At 43.2% G+C, this 17637-nt stretch overlaps 1 protein-coding gene across 1 annotated transcript in view; it reads right to left on the minus strand.

Annotated features, from left to right (window-relative positions):
- Positions 1–17637, minus strand: part of LOC137429688 (protein-glutamine gamma-glutamyltransferase 2) — a 239826-nt gene that overhangs the window by 90494 nt on the left and 131695 nt on the right. Inside the window, 2 exon segments of the mRNA XM_078779717.1 lie at positions 357–475; positions 5292–5528. Of these exon segments, the coding sequence (XP_078635843.1) occupies positions 357–475; positions 5292–5528 (356 nt within the window).

Below are 17637 nucleotides of genomic sequence, written 5' to 3' on the forward strand. Positions count from 1 at the left end.
TAATCTATAAGAGGCCTTTTTGATCAATGTAGGTTTGACAGGCTCTGACCGGTACCGACCATACTCAGCAAAATGTCCTGAATACATTACAAAGGACACAATGCACAAGCTTAGAGTGTAGTCTCGGATTACTCCCAACAAGCAAGTCAAACTAAACCCTTTTCCTCCTGATAATGTCAATTTGTTTTGTTAAACCTTCCACCTGTATTATTTCACTCTTCTTCTACACTGGCTTCAGGAGCCATTGCAACCCAGCCAGTGAGTTGTTCGACCTGGGCATCACTTTGCTGGCTAATGAGGAGTTGATATTCATCCGATTGAGCAATTCCTGATAAGAATTCTTTTAAGAGTCCCACCTGAGCAAACTTCCAAGTTATTGTGTAGATGTAATCATGTGACCCCATGTACAGCAAGCCTTCTTCATTCAGCACATACTCCCTGCGCTTGTCTTCATCATCGAGGAAGACAGAGTCATCTGTAAACAAAACATGAACAAGAAACACAATAAGATCCAGCTTGGATGAGCCGGCATTATGGTGATGCGGGGATTGAGGACATGCAGAAGCAAATAGGCATTCATCAAGCAGGCCTGTCACCCTCTGGAGAGGAAAATTCCCACATTCCCACACTCTCCATCCCCCTTTCTCTTCTGCCTCCCTCTTTCATCTACCTGGCGAAACCCATGGGGGAGTATTATTGAAGGTGTTTTCACGACACCAGGTTACACACCAAGACACCGAGCAGCTGCTGGCTGCAACTAATGGGGAAACATGGAGCAGCTCCATCTGTGAATAAGTACAATTAAAGCTTCTCTGGAGGATTTAACTCCCAATTAGGTCGACAAGGTGATCACGAAAACACGAGTTTTCATCAAGCATCTTCTAGGGTTCATGACAGACAAAATCTGACAAGTGTTTTCAAAAATCTACATCATCTCAACTGCTACCCCTCCCCAACTTTGGTCAAACTCACCCACTTCCTCTCTCTACTTCCCCATTTCCTGTTCAAGCCACATCCTTGCTAAAGATATGCAAAGAAACTGTGAATGGCTACTCATGCAGGTCGAGGATTTGCATCGAACTGCATGTACTTTACAGATGTCTGTGTGTGATATCAAGCAAACTCTGATGACTTGTTGGCTGTCATTTTGTAAGATGGCAATGACGTGTTGGTGAATTTTAGGTTCACCTTCATATGGATTGCTGTCACCGTCACCGAGCTGGATGAGGAACAGTCGTTTCGTTCAGCCCTATCCAATGATTACAAAATACATTTCACGCAAGCGATTTGTGGATTGATGGTCCGCTCTTCACTGCTACTTCTCACTCGATCGGTCACTGGCAAAATATCATGGCAGCCTTGCATACAACAGCACTTCATTAAACCCTTTGTCATATCCAAATCCAAAATATCCAAACTTTTTTGTTTTCTGATTATCACTTGTGGTTAGTTCCATCAGTAGATTTTTTTGGTCATCTACCATATTAAACACAGTCAGTTTGTGTGTTTGTACAGATATCTGTTCTCCTTCATAAGTGAAAGTTTTAAAGGCCAATCTTTTAACACAAATGTGTGTTCACTGTGTACTATTATTGAGCAAAAAACAAACTCGAAAAACATTTTCCATAAAATAGTAATTACATCTCTTCTATTGGCAATGTAGACGGTGGCTTGCAAACTGAGCCTCAATGGCGGTGTACAGAAATGTTAAAAAAACAAAACAATAAATACAAGCCACAGGAAGGTGAAATTCGCTGCACGCAATATGCAACACGCATCGAGGAAAATGAGTCTTTATTTACATCCGTATAAAAATAAAAAAAACCACCTTTAGAGGCCATTTTTCCCCGCAAGCGGGGGTTGGCCTTTTTCGGGAACTGTGGTTGTTGTTGTTTTTCGGTCCCCTTTTTGAAGCAATGTTTTACGGCCGGATGCCCTTCCTGACGCCAACCCTTTTTGCCGCCTTTAACGACAAGCAGGGAATTACCAGTTCTTATTACCAGTTATTACCAGTCCAGTTTTATTTACATCCGTATGATGTCTAATAAATAATAAAAATATAAAAGCACACCAGACACTTAGGCCGAGGCTTCAGACTTTGGCACGCTCACAAGGCTGCACCGTCGTTTTTGACCCGTCACTTTTGCCCGGCGTTTATGCTAGTTGTATATAAAGAGCCATTATAGTTGTTTAAGTACTTTTAATAAAGTTCATAATATTTAATTTATTCAACTATCTACGGTTTGTTAATAATTTCCAATGGATTCTCACCAAACAAACAACAACAACATGCATTTTAAGGCCATTTTCCCTGCTAGAGCAGGGGTTAGCCTTGCGGTCCCCATGACAATCTTCTCCATTTTGCCCTATTTTCTGCATCATTCCTTGTTAACCCCCTTGCCCACATTTCTTCTTCGACCATCTTTAGCCAAGTCTTTCTCGGTCTTCCCCATCCTATACTTCCTTCTACATTCATTTCCATCACTCTTCTCAACCAGTCACTTTAATAATTCCTCAACACATGACCAAACCATTAATTCTCGCCATTAATCATTTTTTAAAAATCGATAAATCCATTTATGGACAGATTCCCAATTGCTGGCATCATTCCATATGGTCACAGCCATGCTACTTATCCATTAGCCCTGTTTATTGGGACAAAAAATTGACAGGGCATCACAAACAATAACGTGCTTCTTCCAAAATACAGGATGTTTCAAAAAGATTGATACAACTTTGACTTCATGCCATTTCTTTGTTTTTTGACCGATACCGTTTTCCTTTTCAGGGTTTGGTGGTGTTATCGTGGTATTTGATCCCTGGCATTTCTAGCTCCGTAGCTCAACTATGCCATTGACAGTAGAGGAGAAGACAAAAGTGGTGCCTCTGTGGTATGAGACTAAATCAACAACCACAACAACATTTTTTGGGGGGCAGAACCACCTGAGGAGATCACTGAGAGGTACCTGAAAGGGGCGAAGGTCACATGCTTGCGCCTACAAATGCCAGATGGGGAATGCTAGAGCCTTACTGGTTTGAGAATGACAACAGCAGGGTGGTGACGATCAACGGTGAGCGGTACCAGGCCGTGCTCCAGAAGTTCCATAATGATCTAGCCCAAAAGGTCACCCCAAACCAGCCCAGCATGATCTGGTTTATGCAGAATGGTGCACCCCAGCATACAACCGGTGACACCATCACTTTCCTGTAGCAGCTCTTCAGAAACCGCCTCGTTTTACTGGATACCGCTCATGAAAGGGCACCCCATAGCCCAGACTTGAACCCTCTGGACTACTGGTTCTGGGGGGCTGCCAAGGGCTTTGTCTACGTCAACCTCCCTGCCACACTGAATGATCTGAAGCAGGAGGTGTCAGACTACCTCCAGGCAGTGCCACATGAGACCTACAGGAAAGTTGGACGGAACTTTGAAGTCAGGATCAATGCCTGTCTGAACGAGGGGCACACACCGAGAACGTCAATTACAAGGATTTTGCGTAAATGCCAATTTCAGACCTTGGGCTCTCACCAACTCTAGCAGTGACTTACTCCAAACAGCAATCAGTGATAGAAAATACCATGTCATAAGCTTTCAAGAAATGTTTGGTTCACATTCCTGAGGTTTCGGTTTTTTTTGTAAATAAACGTTTGAAGTTGTATCACTCTTTTTGAAACACCCTGTACACAATGGGATATTAAGTGTCCAAAAGCAATTTCTCGGTTGGCCTGTTGGTATTCCCATCTGAGTACCTACCTCATTATGCAATGACCCCACGTGAAAGCCTATATATATTATGCAGATATCTTCATTGTCTCTTAATATAATCACCCTGCATGATATATACAGACAAGATATACCATGACATGCTGTAGAGGAAAATAAGAAAATGAAAAAAAGAGTTATCAGATGGGATAGCCAGCTTAACATTCCTCTAAATGATGTGACATGACAGGTTGTGGAAAACCCTTTTCTATAAATAATATACCAATAAATAAATTGGTATATTATTTAATTAATAAATTAACAATAAATAAATTAATAAATAAATCAAAAATACCCTTTACAACGAAATTACTTGGTCACTGTTTTGTCCAATTTCAACTTCCGAGCTCAAAAGTTGGCCCAGATGAGAAAGGAAATACATGCATTTTACATTATTATAATCTATAATCTATGAGAAAGGATTTATTATAATCGAATTATAATAAATCGATTATAATTAAGTAATTGATCAATTAATTGATTTTTAAAAAAAATACTGTTTTCGCACTATTGTTGTTCATGTTCACTATTGTGCCGAAATTTCAACTTTCTAGCTCAAAGGGCGGCTGAGATATCGCCCTCACAAATAAACGAGAACACCTTGACCGTTTGCCTTCACCCCCCGCCCCCCGCCAAAAAAAAAGTTGTCATGGATACATCAAATTGTCAATTTCATTAAGATTAAAATTGACGATCAAAATCAAAGCTTGGGTCAATCCAATTAAAATTGATGATTTTTCAGATGAAAATGGATGATATTAGAAGTTTGACTTCGAGTTGACCTTTGACCTTTGGCCCCTAAATAGTTGGTTTCCCAAATCAGCGATACACTATGTAATTGCTGTTTAATTGTCAAGTTAATAGGATGAAAATTGATGATTTTGGAAGTTTGACCTCAAGTTGACCTTTGACCTTTTGACCTCAAAAATAGTTGGTTTCCCAATTTAGTGATTCAATATACATTACACAATTTAGTGATTCAAATTTATCCCTGGTGTTGGGCTAGCGGCTAGGGTGCCGGCTTAGGATAAACCAAGGATCCTGGGTTCGAATCCCAGTCGATCGCTGAATTAACGCCAGGGGGGTTGACTCAGCCTGTCATCCTTCCGAGGTCGGCTAATTGAGTACCAGTTCACTGGTAATTCCCTGTTTGTCGTTAAAGGTGGCAAAAAGGGTTGGCGTCAGGAAGGGCATCAGGCAGTAAAACATTGCTTCAAATAGGGGACCGAAAAACAACAACAAACCACGGTTCCCGAAAAAGGCCAACCCCCGCTTTGCGGGGAAAAATGGCCTCTAAAGATGGTTAATATACAAATGCAGTTCAATTTTCAAGTCAATCTAGATGAAAAATGGCGATTTTAGAAAGTTGACCTCCAGATGACCTTTGACCTCAAAATCAATAGGCTTCTCAATTGTAACGACCTCTACAATTTAATGACGTTTCATAATGATCGGTTTAGAATTGCACTCAGAGACCAACACGCGAAGTTGCATTCAAAAATTATCAACAATCAGCGATTGCCATGGTTACCTGGGTTCCAGGCGTTAAATATCACAAACACTTCACCGAGCTCGAAACCTCGCAGTGACAAAGGACCCTCCTTCAGTGATGCTTCAACGTTCATCTGGTATCGACCAACACGAGCTCTTGCAGGCGTCTGCACCCTGATCCTGGCACCTCCATCGTCTTCCAGCTCTTCAGATTGTCCCCATCCTGAATCTTCAGCCAGATATATTAAAGTCCCATCGGCAACCGAAGGCTGAGGACCTGGAAAGCAAAGTTGGAGGAGTTAACGATGTTTTGTTTGCTATTACGGCTTGTTTGTTTTGCTAAAAAAAGTTGTGGTTGCTCCTTTACCTCATTGTAAAAAACATCTAGTTGCACACCTCCCCTCACCCTCAGATAAATCAGTATAATGGTACAAAGGCATGAATGTGTCATCCCTCTCTCACCCTTAGGGGCCATTAAAGGGCCAATGTATAATTGTGCCAATGACAGGCTCACATGCACCCCCAGCATGGATGAAACATTTGATGGAGTTTAGCCAAGTAGTTTTAGATTGTATAATGTTCATACATGCATAAATAATGGTATTGATATTTATTTATTTATTGTATCCCATATCTTGGTCGCGGAAAAGTGAGGTGACAGATAGTAGAAGGCTGAGGCAACAAGCAGAAACAATAGATAGGTGTAAACTGGATTTAGATAGTCACAGAGATACAACAGGTATGGAGGGGTACATGCATATAAGCAGGACTAAGCCAAGGTATGAGTGGGTGATTGCTAATTCAATTCATATGTTTAATGTCAATGCAAAAAGGATGTGATGTACCCTTTTTGAATTGAATTGCCAGTGGAAGAAAAATTTCCATGTTTCACGTTGACAATAAAAAAAAGAAGGGCATGAAATGGAATACATGTGTGATGACTGTGAACAGGAATTGTAAGAAGGTGAATGTGATGTCAGTGTTTATTCATAATTTGTTACCCGACAACCCTCTACATACATACATACATACATACATACATATATATATATATATATATATATATATATATATATATATATATTGTCACGTGAATCCCCAGGTGAACACCACAGGGATAACGAATAGCCAAAGCAAGCTTCAACTCTGAGGCGACGATCAAAAAAAAAAAGAAAAAAAAAAGTGACCATCTACCCTTACATCATGCACCACTCAAACAAAAACACATTCATGCAAAACCACACCCACTCCTGCAACACACACACCCACTCCTGCAACACACACACACAAACCATTCATACATCTCCATTTCTCTTCCACGCTCAGTAACTACCCCTTCAGGCTGAAATGAACCACCACCCACAACCTCAAACTACACCGTTTGACGTGCCTCCATATCCAAAGTGAGCCTTTCAAGGCAACCTGGGCCACTCTGTCACACACACTCCAAGCCGAGCAAGAAATGCAGAAAAGGATTTGCCAATATATCCTCTACACCCCTCCTCAAATGGCTGACAAGAAACTCGCCAACCCTTCGCCTGACACTCTGCCTCCAGCTCACCGTACTTTCCTCTCTTCCTCTCGTGCACCTCCTCCATGTTCTCTTCCCAAGTGTTACGGATTCGTCACTTCCGTTGTTGTGGTTTTCATCCACTGTAAACATTTTTGATTCCATGTACTATTATTGTTGTCGTTTAAGGGAAATAGAGGTTTCTATTTTCAAAAGGTAAAACGTTAATGTTTTAAATGAAACCGGAACCGGATGACGACGAAGAGGAAGAGGAGGAGGAGAAGGCGGAGCGAGTGAGTCGGACAAGAAGCTTAGCTGCTTTGAGGTCTGGAGCGAATGTTGATGAATGAGAGTTATGAGTGAACTTTGGGTTTCCCAGGAAAGGGATTCCTGCGACAGAGTTGTTAGCGCTGTGACAGATCAACCTGCATGTCAGGTTTTCCGGTTGATTCCGAGGAGAATAATCGCAGTGCCGTTACGCCCCGAGAACGGGCCGTCGGCCATTTTGACTCGCGCGCTTTACACTTCGCTCAAGGTTTTTCACTTCGCTTTAACCATTTTCACCGCATTCAGACGTTAATCTGGTGTGCGTGTGTCACGTGACTTTTGAGTGGGAAATCTGCGGTTCGCCGATCGGGAGCAGTGGAACGTCCATACCCGAGGGTGTGATTTCCCAGTCGCCTTGATTTCCCAGCCTTTGCGCAGCTTTGGCAGCGGGACTGTGACTGTCAACCCAACGGGATTCTGGTCTTGATACGACATCGTACGGACGATCACTGGAGTGGATCGACTTTGGCTTGATGCCGGAATACGACTTTGGCTTGATGCGGGAATAGAGACATTGGGAATGTTCTTCTTTTCGCTCATTTGGAGCACAGTGAGTTATATTGTACGAACCTGATGGTACCATCATAGGAAATATATATTGGTTGTACAATTGATTACTATTGTTTTTGTGTTGTTATTCTTGTGTGACCTTAATACAATATTTGTTTGTTGGTAACAATTGGTGTGGTTTCACCATTGATCTTTGACACAGAATAACACATCTTTCTGCCGTGACTCCTCTCGGGGCTTGGAGGTACACCGTGACCAGGGTTTGGGGAGGAGCACGTAACAGAAATGTACAGAAAATTCCCCTAAGATGACCTGTCTTGTTGCACCTGACCAGATAACAATGTCAGGCCGCAAGCTTGTCACACAGATGTCCTCTGGGAATACCAATTGTGGCTTTAGGTCTGTCACCACCTGCCAATCACAAGCATCTGACAGCCAGCCCTCTTGCTTTCCACCTCCTCCTCTGTCCACCTCTTACCACATTGACCCTCTTTGACAAACAACACCTCTCTCCCATCGGTCTCCTTCTCCACTCTTCTCTCTCTCGATCTCAGCACCACTTGTTGCACTATCTGCACTACCACCACCAGCCACTGATCATGCCACCACTTGTATCTTACTGCTGCCAATGCACCTGAGCATGCACACAGTGCATGCAGCACCGTTCCCAAACCACCACACAAATAACATCTCTCCTCCTGCAACAACCCCCACAATGTCAAGTTTGCTGGTGATGGAAGCACATCATACGTTGCCCGCAACAGGAAACTCAAAAATATTGGCTCCATCCTCCAAATCTATTACTTGAAAATTGACTGAAAATATAACATTTAATTAACCGATTGACTTGAAAATAGAACAGCATTTGAATAGTGCTTCGCTGAATTGCGAAACCAACTATTTTGAGGTCAAAAGGTCAAAGGTAAGCCCAAGGTCAAACTTCCAAAATCAACAATTTTCATCCAATCGACTTGAAAATAGAAGAGCATTTGCATAGTGCTTCACTGACTTGTGAAACCAACGATATTATATTTATTATAACCTGGTGTTGGCCTAATGGTTAGGGCAGCGGGCTTGGGATCCTAAGGTCCTGAATTTGAATCCCGTTTAGCTGTTGGATTAATGCCAGGTGGGCTTGACTCAGCCTGTCATCCTTCCGAGGTTGGTGAAATGAGTAGCAGGGTACTGGGTCCTCTCTCAAGGAGGATGGTGGCAAGATTTGCACTCTGGCCGCCGCAACAACACTTCATTCCGTATCACACACAGTGAGTGTGTTTTGGGATGGTGCTGAGGAGTCGTCCAAAGATGCAGCGATCCAGTGTACGCATATATATATATATTGTTGCGGATATGGGATTTGCATCCATCCATATCCGCTTGTAAATATTCCCCTATTTCCTCAATACTTCCCAACTCTCCCCAATCCCCCATTCCCTAGTCCCATTTTCTGTAAACAACACTCTATAGACCCGACCTCCCCCTACTTCCCCCATTAAATGTCGCATCCAGGTCCACCGCATCTCATGTAGACAACTATAGGACATCTTGCTAGTTATTCTTAGTCTATGTCAGTTAAGGATTCGTTTCCATTAATTCTGACCCTTCGTTGCACCAGAATGTGATTGTATGGCACCGTTAGGAAGTTTAGGACCTCCCAATACCTCCCCGCAGCTCTTCCTCACAGTTCTCTTCAGCAGCAACAACAACAACAACAACAACAACGAGCGCAGGGAGTGCACGTCCTCACTCCGGCTTGGTTGGTAGGAGTGGTGGAAGGACACCAGGCCTTCCCAACGAGCCGCCATCGGACATGTGCTCGACGGGGTTACCAAACAGGGGCAGAACATGGCTCCCTGTCGGCTCCTCGTCAAGGGCGGAGCCCGGTAACCCCCGCACCCAATGGAAGCGGAGGACCGGCCCCAGTTGGGGCGGAACCAACCAGCCGAGGGCGTGTCACTCCCCGTTGAGCATGCGCAGTAGAGAGAGAGGTGACGTCAGATGCGCGCTGAGCTTGAAGCAAGAAAGACGTACCCTCCGAGCGCTGTGAGACCTCTGCCGTTCAGTGAGACCTCCCTGCATCTTTGGACTGTGCTTTATCCTGTCCCCGAGCCAAGGTGCACCTTGTGCCATTGATCTACCTGTCCATTCCTGCCATCAACCCCTGTGTGAGTCTGCCTTGTCCGTTTGTCCGTGGTCTGTCTGGGATTTAAATAAGCCTGTATTTAAGTGCCCATCTCTTCTGTGTTCTTTACCTCACTCTACCTTGTAATCTACCCCTTTTCTCCACCACTGTAATTACACCCTCCTCCAGAGGTCTTGAGAACTGTACCCCCTTGCGTCGTTTCATCTTTCCCAGTCGTCGTGTCTTTTCTATCATTGATTTAGCATAAGCGCGATTTGGCCAACGTTATAATCGGGTTTAGCTTGTTAATGGTTCGAACTACGGGTTACTAAACCCGCTCGGTAACCTAAAACCGTAGCTCGAGCGGCCGTCTCTTCCCTGTCTCACGACCGAGCGTTGCACTCAGGTCCCGGGAAGGCCCATTCCGACTTTCTGGCCCAAATACCCTGGCGGTGCTGCGGGTGGGAGAGAGCGTTGGGACGATCAGGAACGGAGAGTGGTTAGTAGAAGGAACGGCGGGTTGATCTCCGCAGGGCAACGAGGGAAGCCCTCTCCGTTTCCGTAACAATAATCATTTTGCATAATTAATTAATCTATTTTAGGGGGAGTGTAACCCGGGTTCGTGTGATAGGAAAATCCTTTGTGAGACAGGATGTGACACATCCTATATATATATATCGACTCCTCCCATGCTCTTCTGGCTGAAGAAAGTTGCAAACTGCAACCATGAAGGCCATACAAAATAAGCCCTTTACTGCTTCAAACTCTTCCCAGAGTTCCTCCACAGCCGTAACAACATGTACACATAGTACACACAAGAGAAACCCAATGCTACACACCCCTCAGCTGCAGGACCGGTTTCATCGCTCATTGGCGAATCATCAGCGACAGCGCTGACAGAAGCGCGTACCATCAAGGCTCCCAAACATGTACCGCGTGCAATGCCAATCACACTTAACATATAATAACAAGACCCAATCACATCTCTCACCCCTAATGGAAGGGAGCAGCCAATCAGCTCTCACCTCAATTATTTCCAGGTGGCTGAGATCTTTATAAAAGTAATCCCCCTGCTCTTCTCGCCAAAGAAAGCTGCAAAAAGCAACTAAGAAAAGCCACATAAAGTAGGCCTTTTGCCAATAAAACCCTTACTTGGGTTCCTTGACAGCTGCAGACATTTACAAGTCCAAAGTTGCTTTCGAATTCACAAGTACAATTCACATTGTGTACATGTGTACATTCACAAAAGTACAATTACAAGTGTCTGCAGCTGTACTCCACAAGTACAGCTGAAGACATTCACGCTACTTCGTGACAACAAATTTGTGACATCAAGAATAAATGGTGCACAAAAAAGCCAAAGAGATTCAACAGTGTGCAGATAGTCATAACAAGTTTAATTTATACATTACCATCGTAGCAATCTCTGGACCATCCCAGTTCGATCAACTCATGGAAAATTCCTTCTAACAGACCAAGAGGGTATCCTCAACAGATGGAAAGATCATTTCTCCGGCACCTTAATCGAGACACCTTCGTCAATGGCAATAAAATCAGAGCTTGATAAACCTCTAGGCTTTATTGAAGTGTTGAAGGCAATTTGACAATTATGAAAAAAACAAATGGAATTCCTCGTGAAATATATAAACGCAGAGGATATCTGCTTTCTTGTCAATTCCACCAATTGTTTTTAAATATATTGGATCAAGAGACTGCTCCACAAAATTTCAACTATGCACTGATCATAACTACCTACAACAGGAAAGGAGACAAATAAAATTTCAAGAATTGGAGTGGAATATCACTCCTGTCGATAGCAGGAAAATTACTGTCTCGTATTCTCGTCAACAGACTCATCGCATTGGAAGAATAATTCCTACTGGAATCCCAGTGCGGCTTTAGACCTAATCATGGAACAGCAGATTCAATTTCAATAGCCCAACAAATACAAGAGAAAAGCAGAAAACACCAGGAAGATTTGTACATTACATTTATTGTTTGGCAAAAGATTTCGACTCCATTAACCGAAATGCCTGGTGGAGGATACGTAACGTTTTGGCTGCCCCTTCAAATACATAGCCATGCTCAAAGAATTCCATGAGAATATTGAGGAAATGTTCCACATTGTGGAAACGAATCCAAACCCTTTCCAATCAAGGTCAGCGTTAAGCAAGGGTGCGTTTTAGCACCTAACCTTGTTTTATGAACAGCATATATATATATATATACATATATATATATAACGTATGTATGTAGAGTAAAAAAAAATTAATAATATACACATATATTTTTTTTTTTTTTTTTTTTTTTTTTTTACTTGAGTCACCTCAGAAATCAAATCCTGTATAGAAATACCATATCGAATAGATGGCAAACTATTCGATTTCAAACATCTTCAATGAAAAAGTAAAGTCTCTCACCACAATATCCGAACTGCAGTCAGCAGAGGATTGTACCATTTTTGACCTGTCTGCTGAAGAAGTTCGTTTTATGAATTTTTACTGATACTCACCATAGTTTTCCCCTCAATATAAATGTTGCGAACACAAAGGTGCTTTTCCAACCGGCTCTAAACTCCAGCTTCGCTCCCACTCCAACCATTACAATAAATGGCACGGCATTAGTCAGTTGAGCAATTTCCATACCTGTGCAGTATTCTCTCAAGAAATACAGGCTCGTATAAAATCCACCTTTGTAGCTTATGGTTGTTTTAAATCCCATGTTTTCAAAAATAAAGAGATTAATACAACAAAATGAGTTTATCAAGCAATAATAATTGTCTAACTATCTTATGTGGTTGTGAGACCTAGGTTACCTATCGAAAACATATAAAGTCACTTGAGGATGTCCATCAATGCTTTATTCACTCCATTATCTGTATTTGATGGGAATCCCACATTACCAATATTGTACAACTGTTTTCTCATTGGTGAATATTGGCAGTTTAGTGTATTAAGTCATAAATGTCCAGCTGCGATAGACTGGTCATCTATGTCATATGCCAGACTCAAGATTGTCAAAATGGGTCCCATACTTCCAGATACTGAAGCAGAAAAAAGCCAGTGGACAAAGGAAACGATTGAAAGATGTTTTGAAGACTAACATGGAGAAGTGTGATCAAGTGTAATTATTAAGAACCTTTAAGAAAATTAAGAAAATGAAAAATTACAAAAAAAAATTATTAAGAAACCACTGCTGATAGTACTGAATAGAGGACAATGTGTTCACAGGGAGTAACAAAATTTGAACGTGAAAGATCACAGCATTAGGTAGAAATCACAGGAAACGGATGGAGCGTGAACTACATCCGATGAAGATGGCATCATTTGACTGTTTATGCTGCGGATGCACCTGTGGCTCCTGCATCTGTCTCAGGATCATCTACAAGCGCATCAATGTTGAGATCATCTATGAGTGCCGCCCATCGACTTATTTTGTGCTGTAGTGATTAAACTGTGCTGTTATGTGGGGTTGACACATTAATCAATAATTCAGAGAATTCTCCAGGAAGATTGAGGCCTTCCACATTGGTGCCTCTGAAGCATATTTGGTATCTGTAAGGCTCAACAATGGACATGGCATATCAGTAGTGTACAAGTACCGAGACAATTTTGGATGGAGGAGTCACTGGAAGATAATATTGCAGGAGGAGACTTCGCTTACTAGGTCATCTTGCTCAGGTGGAAAACAACCACATCCCTAAGAAACTCCTTATTTTATATGGTTGCCACAGCACCACCTAACTCAGATGGAGAGACAAAGTGAAAGAAGATTTGAAGAAGTTTAATATTGATTCGATGAAGGCAGCCTGTTCCATGTTTCTCAGAAAAGAGATTCTTGGGGAAAAAATGGAAATAGGGGTTAGATGCCTGTACGAAGAGGAGAGTGGAAATGTACAGAGCAGACCGCGATGCTGCTCTTCGTGCTCTTCCCAGACCAGAATTGACAAACTAGTGCTCTTGTAAATCTCACATGAGATACATATCAGAGATCTTTCAGAAGAAGGCAAGATATTGCATAAATGTCTGACAACTCATCAAAGACATGCCAAGCTTGCCAACTAGCTCAGTCTGCCACAAGATTGCCTTGAGCACAGATTATTACACGAAAGATCAATAATAAAAACAGTTCACATTTCACTCTTGACTCCCAAAATGGGCGAACGTTTAAGAAACGTCTCTGCATCAGTTGAAGTCTCTCATTTGAATTCAAGGAAAGCGCCTCCTCGTGGCAAAGCCGAGCTGGAGAAGCGTGACGAAGCTTCACCCATTTCATTGGAACTCCATTACATCTTCCCTCCTCAAAAATCTGCGTGCGCTGCTGCACATTTAAGAGCTGCCAGGTCATGACATCCGACTCGAATTAAATAGTCAACGATGGTGGAGATCAGGTCCACAAGGTGCATGTTTATAAACGTGGTTGTGTCTCGGGTTCCAAGCAACGCAGGCAGTTCAATCTGACAAAGCGATTCCATTGCCCGGAGCTCTCTGGCACCGTTGCTCAGCATCTCTGTCGGCTCCCAGATATAATATCCCCTGCCGGCATCTTAATTCTCCTCAGCGGTAGTTCCGTGAGTTATGTCCTCTCTGCTGAAAAATCGTGATGATCTGTTTGCTTTTCCAAGCGGCTCGAACGTTAGCACCAAGCGAACGCAGGCAAGGTCACACGGAGCCTCGAGGCTGCCTCTCCATCTCGCCATGGGCTTTGCGAAAACGGGGCAGTCAGCAACTCAGGCAAGCATTCGTGGAATAGCTTATTCATATAAATTATCCCCCTTTTAAATCTACGTTGAGGTTGCATTTTCAAATCTGGAGGGAGCTCGATGCTTTGAGTTTCCAAAAATGTAACATTTGATTGGAGATCTCTCGACCACTCCCTGCCATGCAGATGCCCATGGGACTTAAATACATGCGCCAACTAATGCCAGCAGACAAGACACCCAGTGTAATGTCCATCCGATCAAAGGACGGCAAACATGCCTGCGAAGTACCATCCTGCAAATTTATAGTCAGGTCAGGAATCGAACGCAGATTGTACAGTTTTAATACAGGTAGGTAGTGCATGAGATATCAACCTCTGCGCCACCATGTCGGACGGATGACATCGCCGCTCTCTCAGATCCCAGATTTATCCAAAAGCTCTTGCTTATTCAAGCTGCATGCGAGCAGCCCACGTGTATAAACCACTAATCACTTGTGCAGTGAACGTACCCAACTCTTGTTTGTCCTAACTTTTTTATTACCTTGTAGGCTCTAAGTGTGGGCGTCGATCGATGGGGAGGGGTTGTGACAGGGGGATGTGTGTCTCCTCCACTTTAGCCCTACCCCACACTTCTATGCTTGTATTTACAATTCATAGGAGTATGTACTAATAAGGGAGTGTATATAGCATTTTTTCTCAATCACACAGACATTACTATAAGAAGACGCATTATTTTATTGTGTAATATATATATATATATATATAACATCTTCATCAGGTCTTTGAGTACCAGTTCACTGGTAATTCTCTGCGTGTCTCAAGAGGCGACTAACAGGGTTGGTGGCAGGAAGGGCATCCGGCCATAAAACAATGCTTCAAAAAGTGGACCAAGGTGCCAAAAAATGGCCCACCCCTGCTCTGCGGAGAAAAATGGCCTCCAAAGGTGGTTCATATACATATATGTATATATATACATATATATATATATATATATATATATATATATATATATATATACAGTGACTATAGAAAGTCTACACCCCCTTTAAAGATTTTTTTTGTTTTTTGTATACAAGATCGAGGCTCGTGAAAGAGCTAACATTTATCACACAAAAAGTCAAACCGACACACAAAACACAAAATAAGGGGAGCGGTAGACAAGATGGGGAGAGAGGGGGAAGGACGGACACAATCACAACATTTGAGAGCAAGGACATCGAGAGAACTGTGGGAGGGAGAGGGCTTGGGGGGAGGTGGGAGAGGTATAAAACATATGGACACTGCAAGGACTTCCAGGAAAGAAGTTGGAATTTCAAAAAAGTGTATCTGGGGTGAAAATTAGCGGGGGTAGAAAAGATCAAGGTTTTGGATGGGGGAAGATAAGAGATGGTGGTGAACAGCTGTTTTAAAGACCGGGAGGGAGGAGTGGGATTGAAGGGAGTGGGGGTTTGTTCCAGAGGTGGGAGAAAAGGGGAATGAAAGAGTGAAGGTGAGCAGAGAACCTTGATTTTGGCAGTTTAACCATAAGAGGGTTGCTGTCGGATCTTTTCCTGTTTTCCTTTTCCTGATTTCCTGTTTGGCATTCAGTGCCTCCATCCATTGTTGAGACAGCAGAAGCAACATGTCCAGAGTAGAATGACCTGGTCTGAATCCAAATTGATGATTGATGATCACGGCTGAGTGAAATTGGAGAAGAGGAAGGATTTGATATCCGAAGCAATGATGGATTCCATTACTTTGCTGATATTGATAATTGGAAACAGGCTGATTGATCTGTAGTTGCAAGGATCTGTTTTTGCACCTTTTATGTGTAAAGCGGTAATGTTTGCTGATTTCCAAGATGCTGGCAGATGACCTTGAGCAAAAGAGAGAGTGAAAAGAACAGAGAGAGGGTGAGATAGAGCGGCAGAGCAGGATTTTAGGACCCGTGGGCTGATGCCGTCTGGTCCAGTTGCAGAATCAGAGTCGAGGTTTGACAAAAAGTTCTCCAACTTGTCAGGAGAGAAGGACACAGAGTCCAGGAGCAGTTTCGTTCGACTGGGTAAGGTGGGAACAGATAGAGATGGGTTTGGGACACAAGATTTTGAGGCAAACACAGAGTTGAGGCATTCGGATTTGTCACGTGCGGTGTCAACTGTGTAGCCATTTGAGGTGAGGGAGGGGATGGAAGGGGAACAAACACCAGAAACGGATTTGACCAGACACCACCAGGATTTGGAGGAAGGAGACAGGTTTGAGAGTTCATTCTTGAGTGTGGCGAGATAGTGCTTCCTGGCACTCCTGAGGGTAGACACACACTTGTTCCGAGCTTGGTGGAAGGAACTGAGATTGCCTTCAGTTGGATTTGCCTTCCAAGAGGCAAAGGCAAGTTGTTTCAGGGCAACTGCCTCACCACAAGACTCAGTGTACTATGGACGGGAGGAAGGGTAAGACAACTGAAGACGAGATGGGATAAATCTGTGCAAGAGAGAGAGAGCAGTTTGCTTTGGAAGAATTCCCAGTAAGAATTAATGTCAGTGGCAGTGGAGATGGGAGACCAGTCCAGATGATTGACGGCTGCTTGCAGACCGTGCCAGTCAGCCTGAGTGAAATTCCAGACTCATCGGCACTGAGGAGGCTCTCTGAGAATTGCCAGAGAGATGTCCACTTTAACAAGCACAAGATCAGAAGAACCGATTGGAGCAGAAGAAGAGCAGCAGACATTTGCAGGGAAGTTTGTCATAACCAAGTCTAGAAGAGAAGATACTCCATTGACTGAGGTCCGGGTTGGGAAATTGACAGATTGTGTCAGTCCCAATGAGTCACAGAAGTCCTTTGCTGGGGTGCCATGTCTGGTGAGAGATGAACCCACACCCAGCCAGCTGGCATGATGACAGTTGAAGTCGCCACATATGAGGAAGAGAGATTTTGGATGAGTTGATAGAAGTTGGTCCATGTTGTCAGAAAGCGAAATGTAAATGGAGTCATCACTATTTGGAGGATGGTACAGAACACATATGAACAAAAGGTGGGAGCGGAGAGGAAGCCGTAGCCAAAGGTACTCCTGGGGGTGTGGTGGAGAGAGGGCAGTGCAAGGAGAGTGAGGAAGAGAGTTTTTGATAAAGATAGCAACCCTGCCACCAGGACGAGGCTCAGATCTATCATACCAGAGGAGGGAGTAACCAGGAAGAGATATTAAGGAATCAGAGACATCTTGAAGGAGGAAAGTTTCTGTTA

The sequence above is a fragment of the Myxine glutinosa genome, chromosome 6 (assembly GCF_964187855.1).
Source record: "Myxine glutinosa chromosome 6, kmMyxGlut1.1, whole genome shotgun sequence".
Lineage (NCBI taxonomy): Eukaryota > Metazoa > Chordata > Myxini > Myxiniformes > Myxinidae > Myxine > Myxine glutinosa.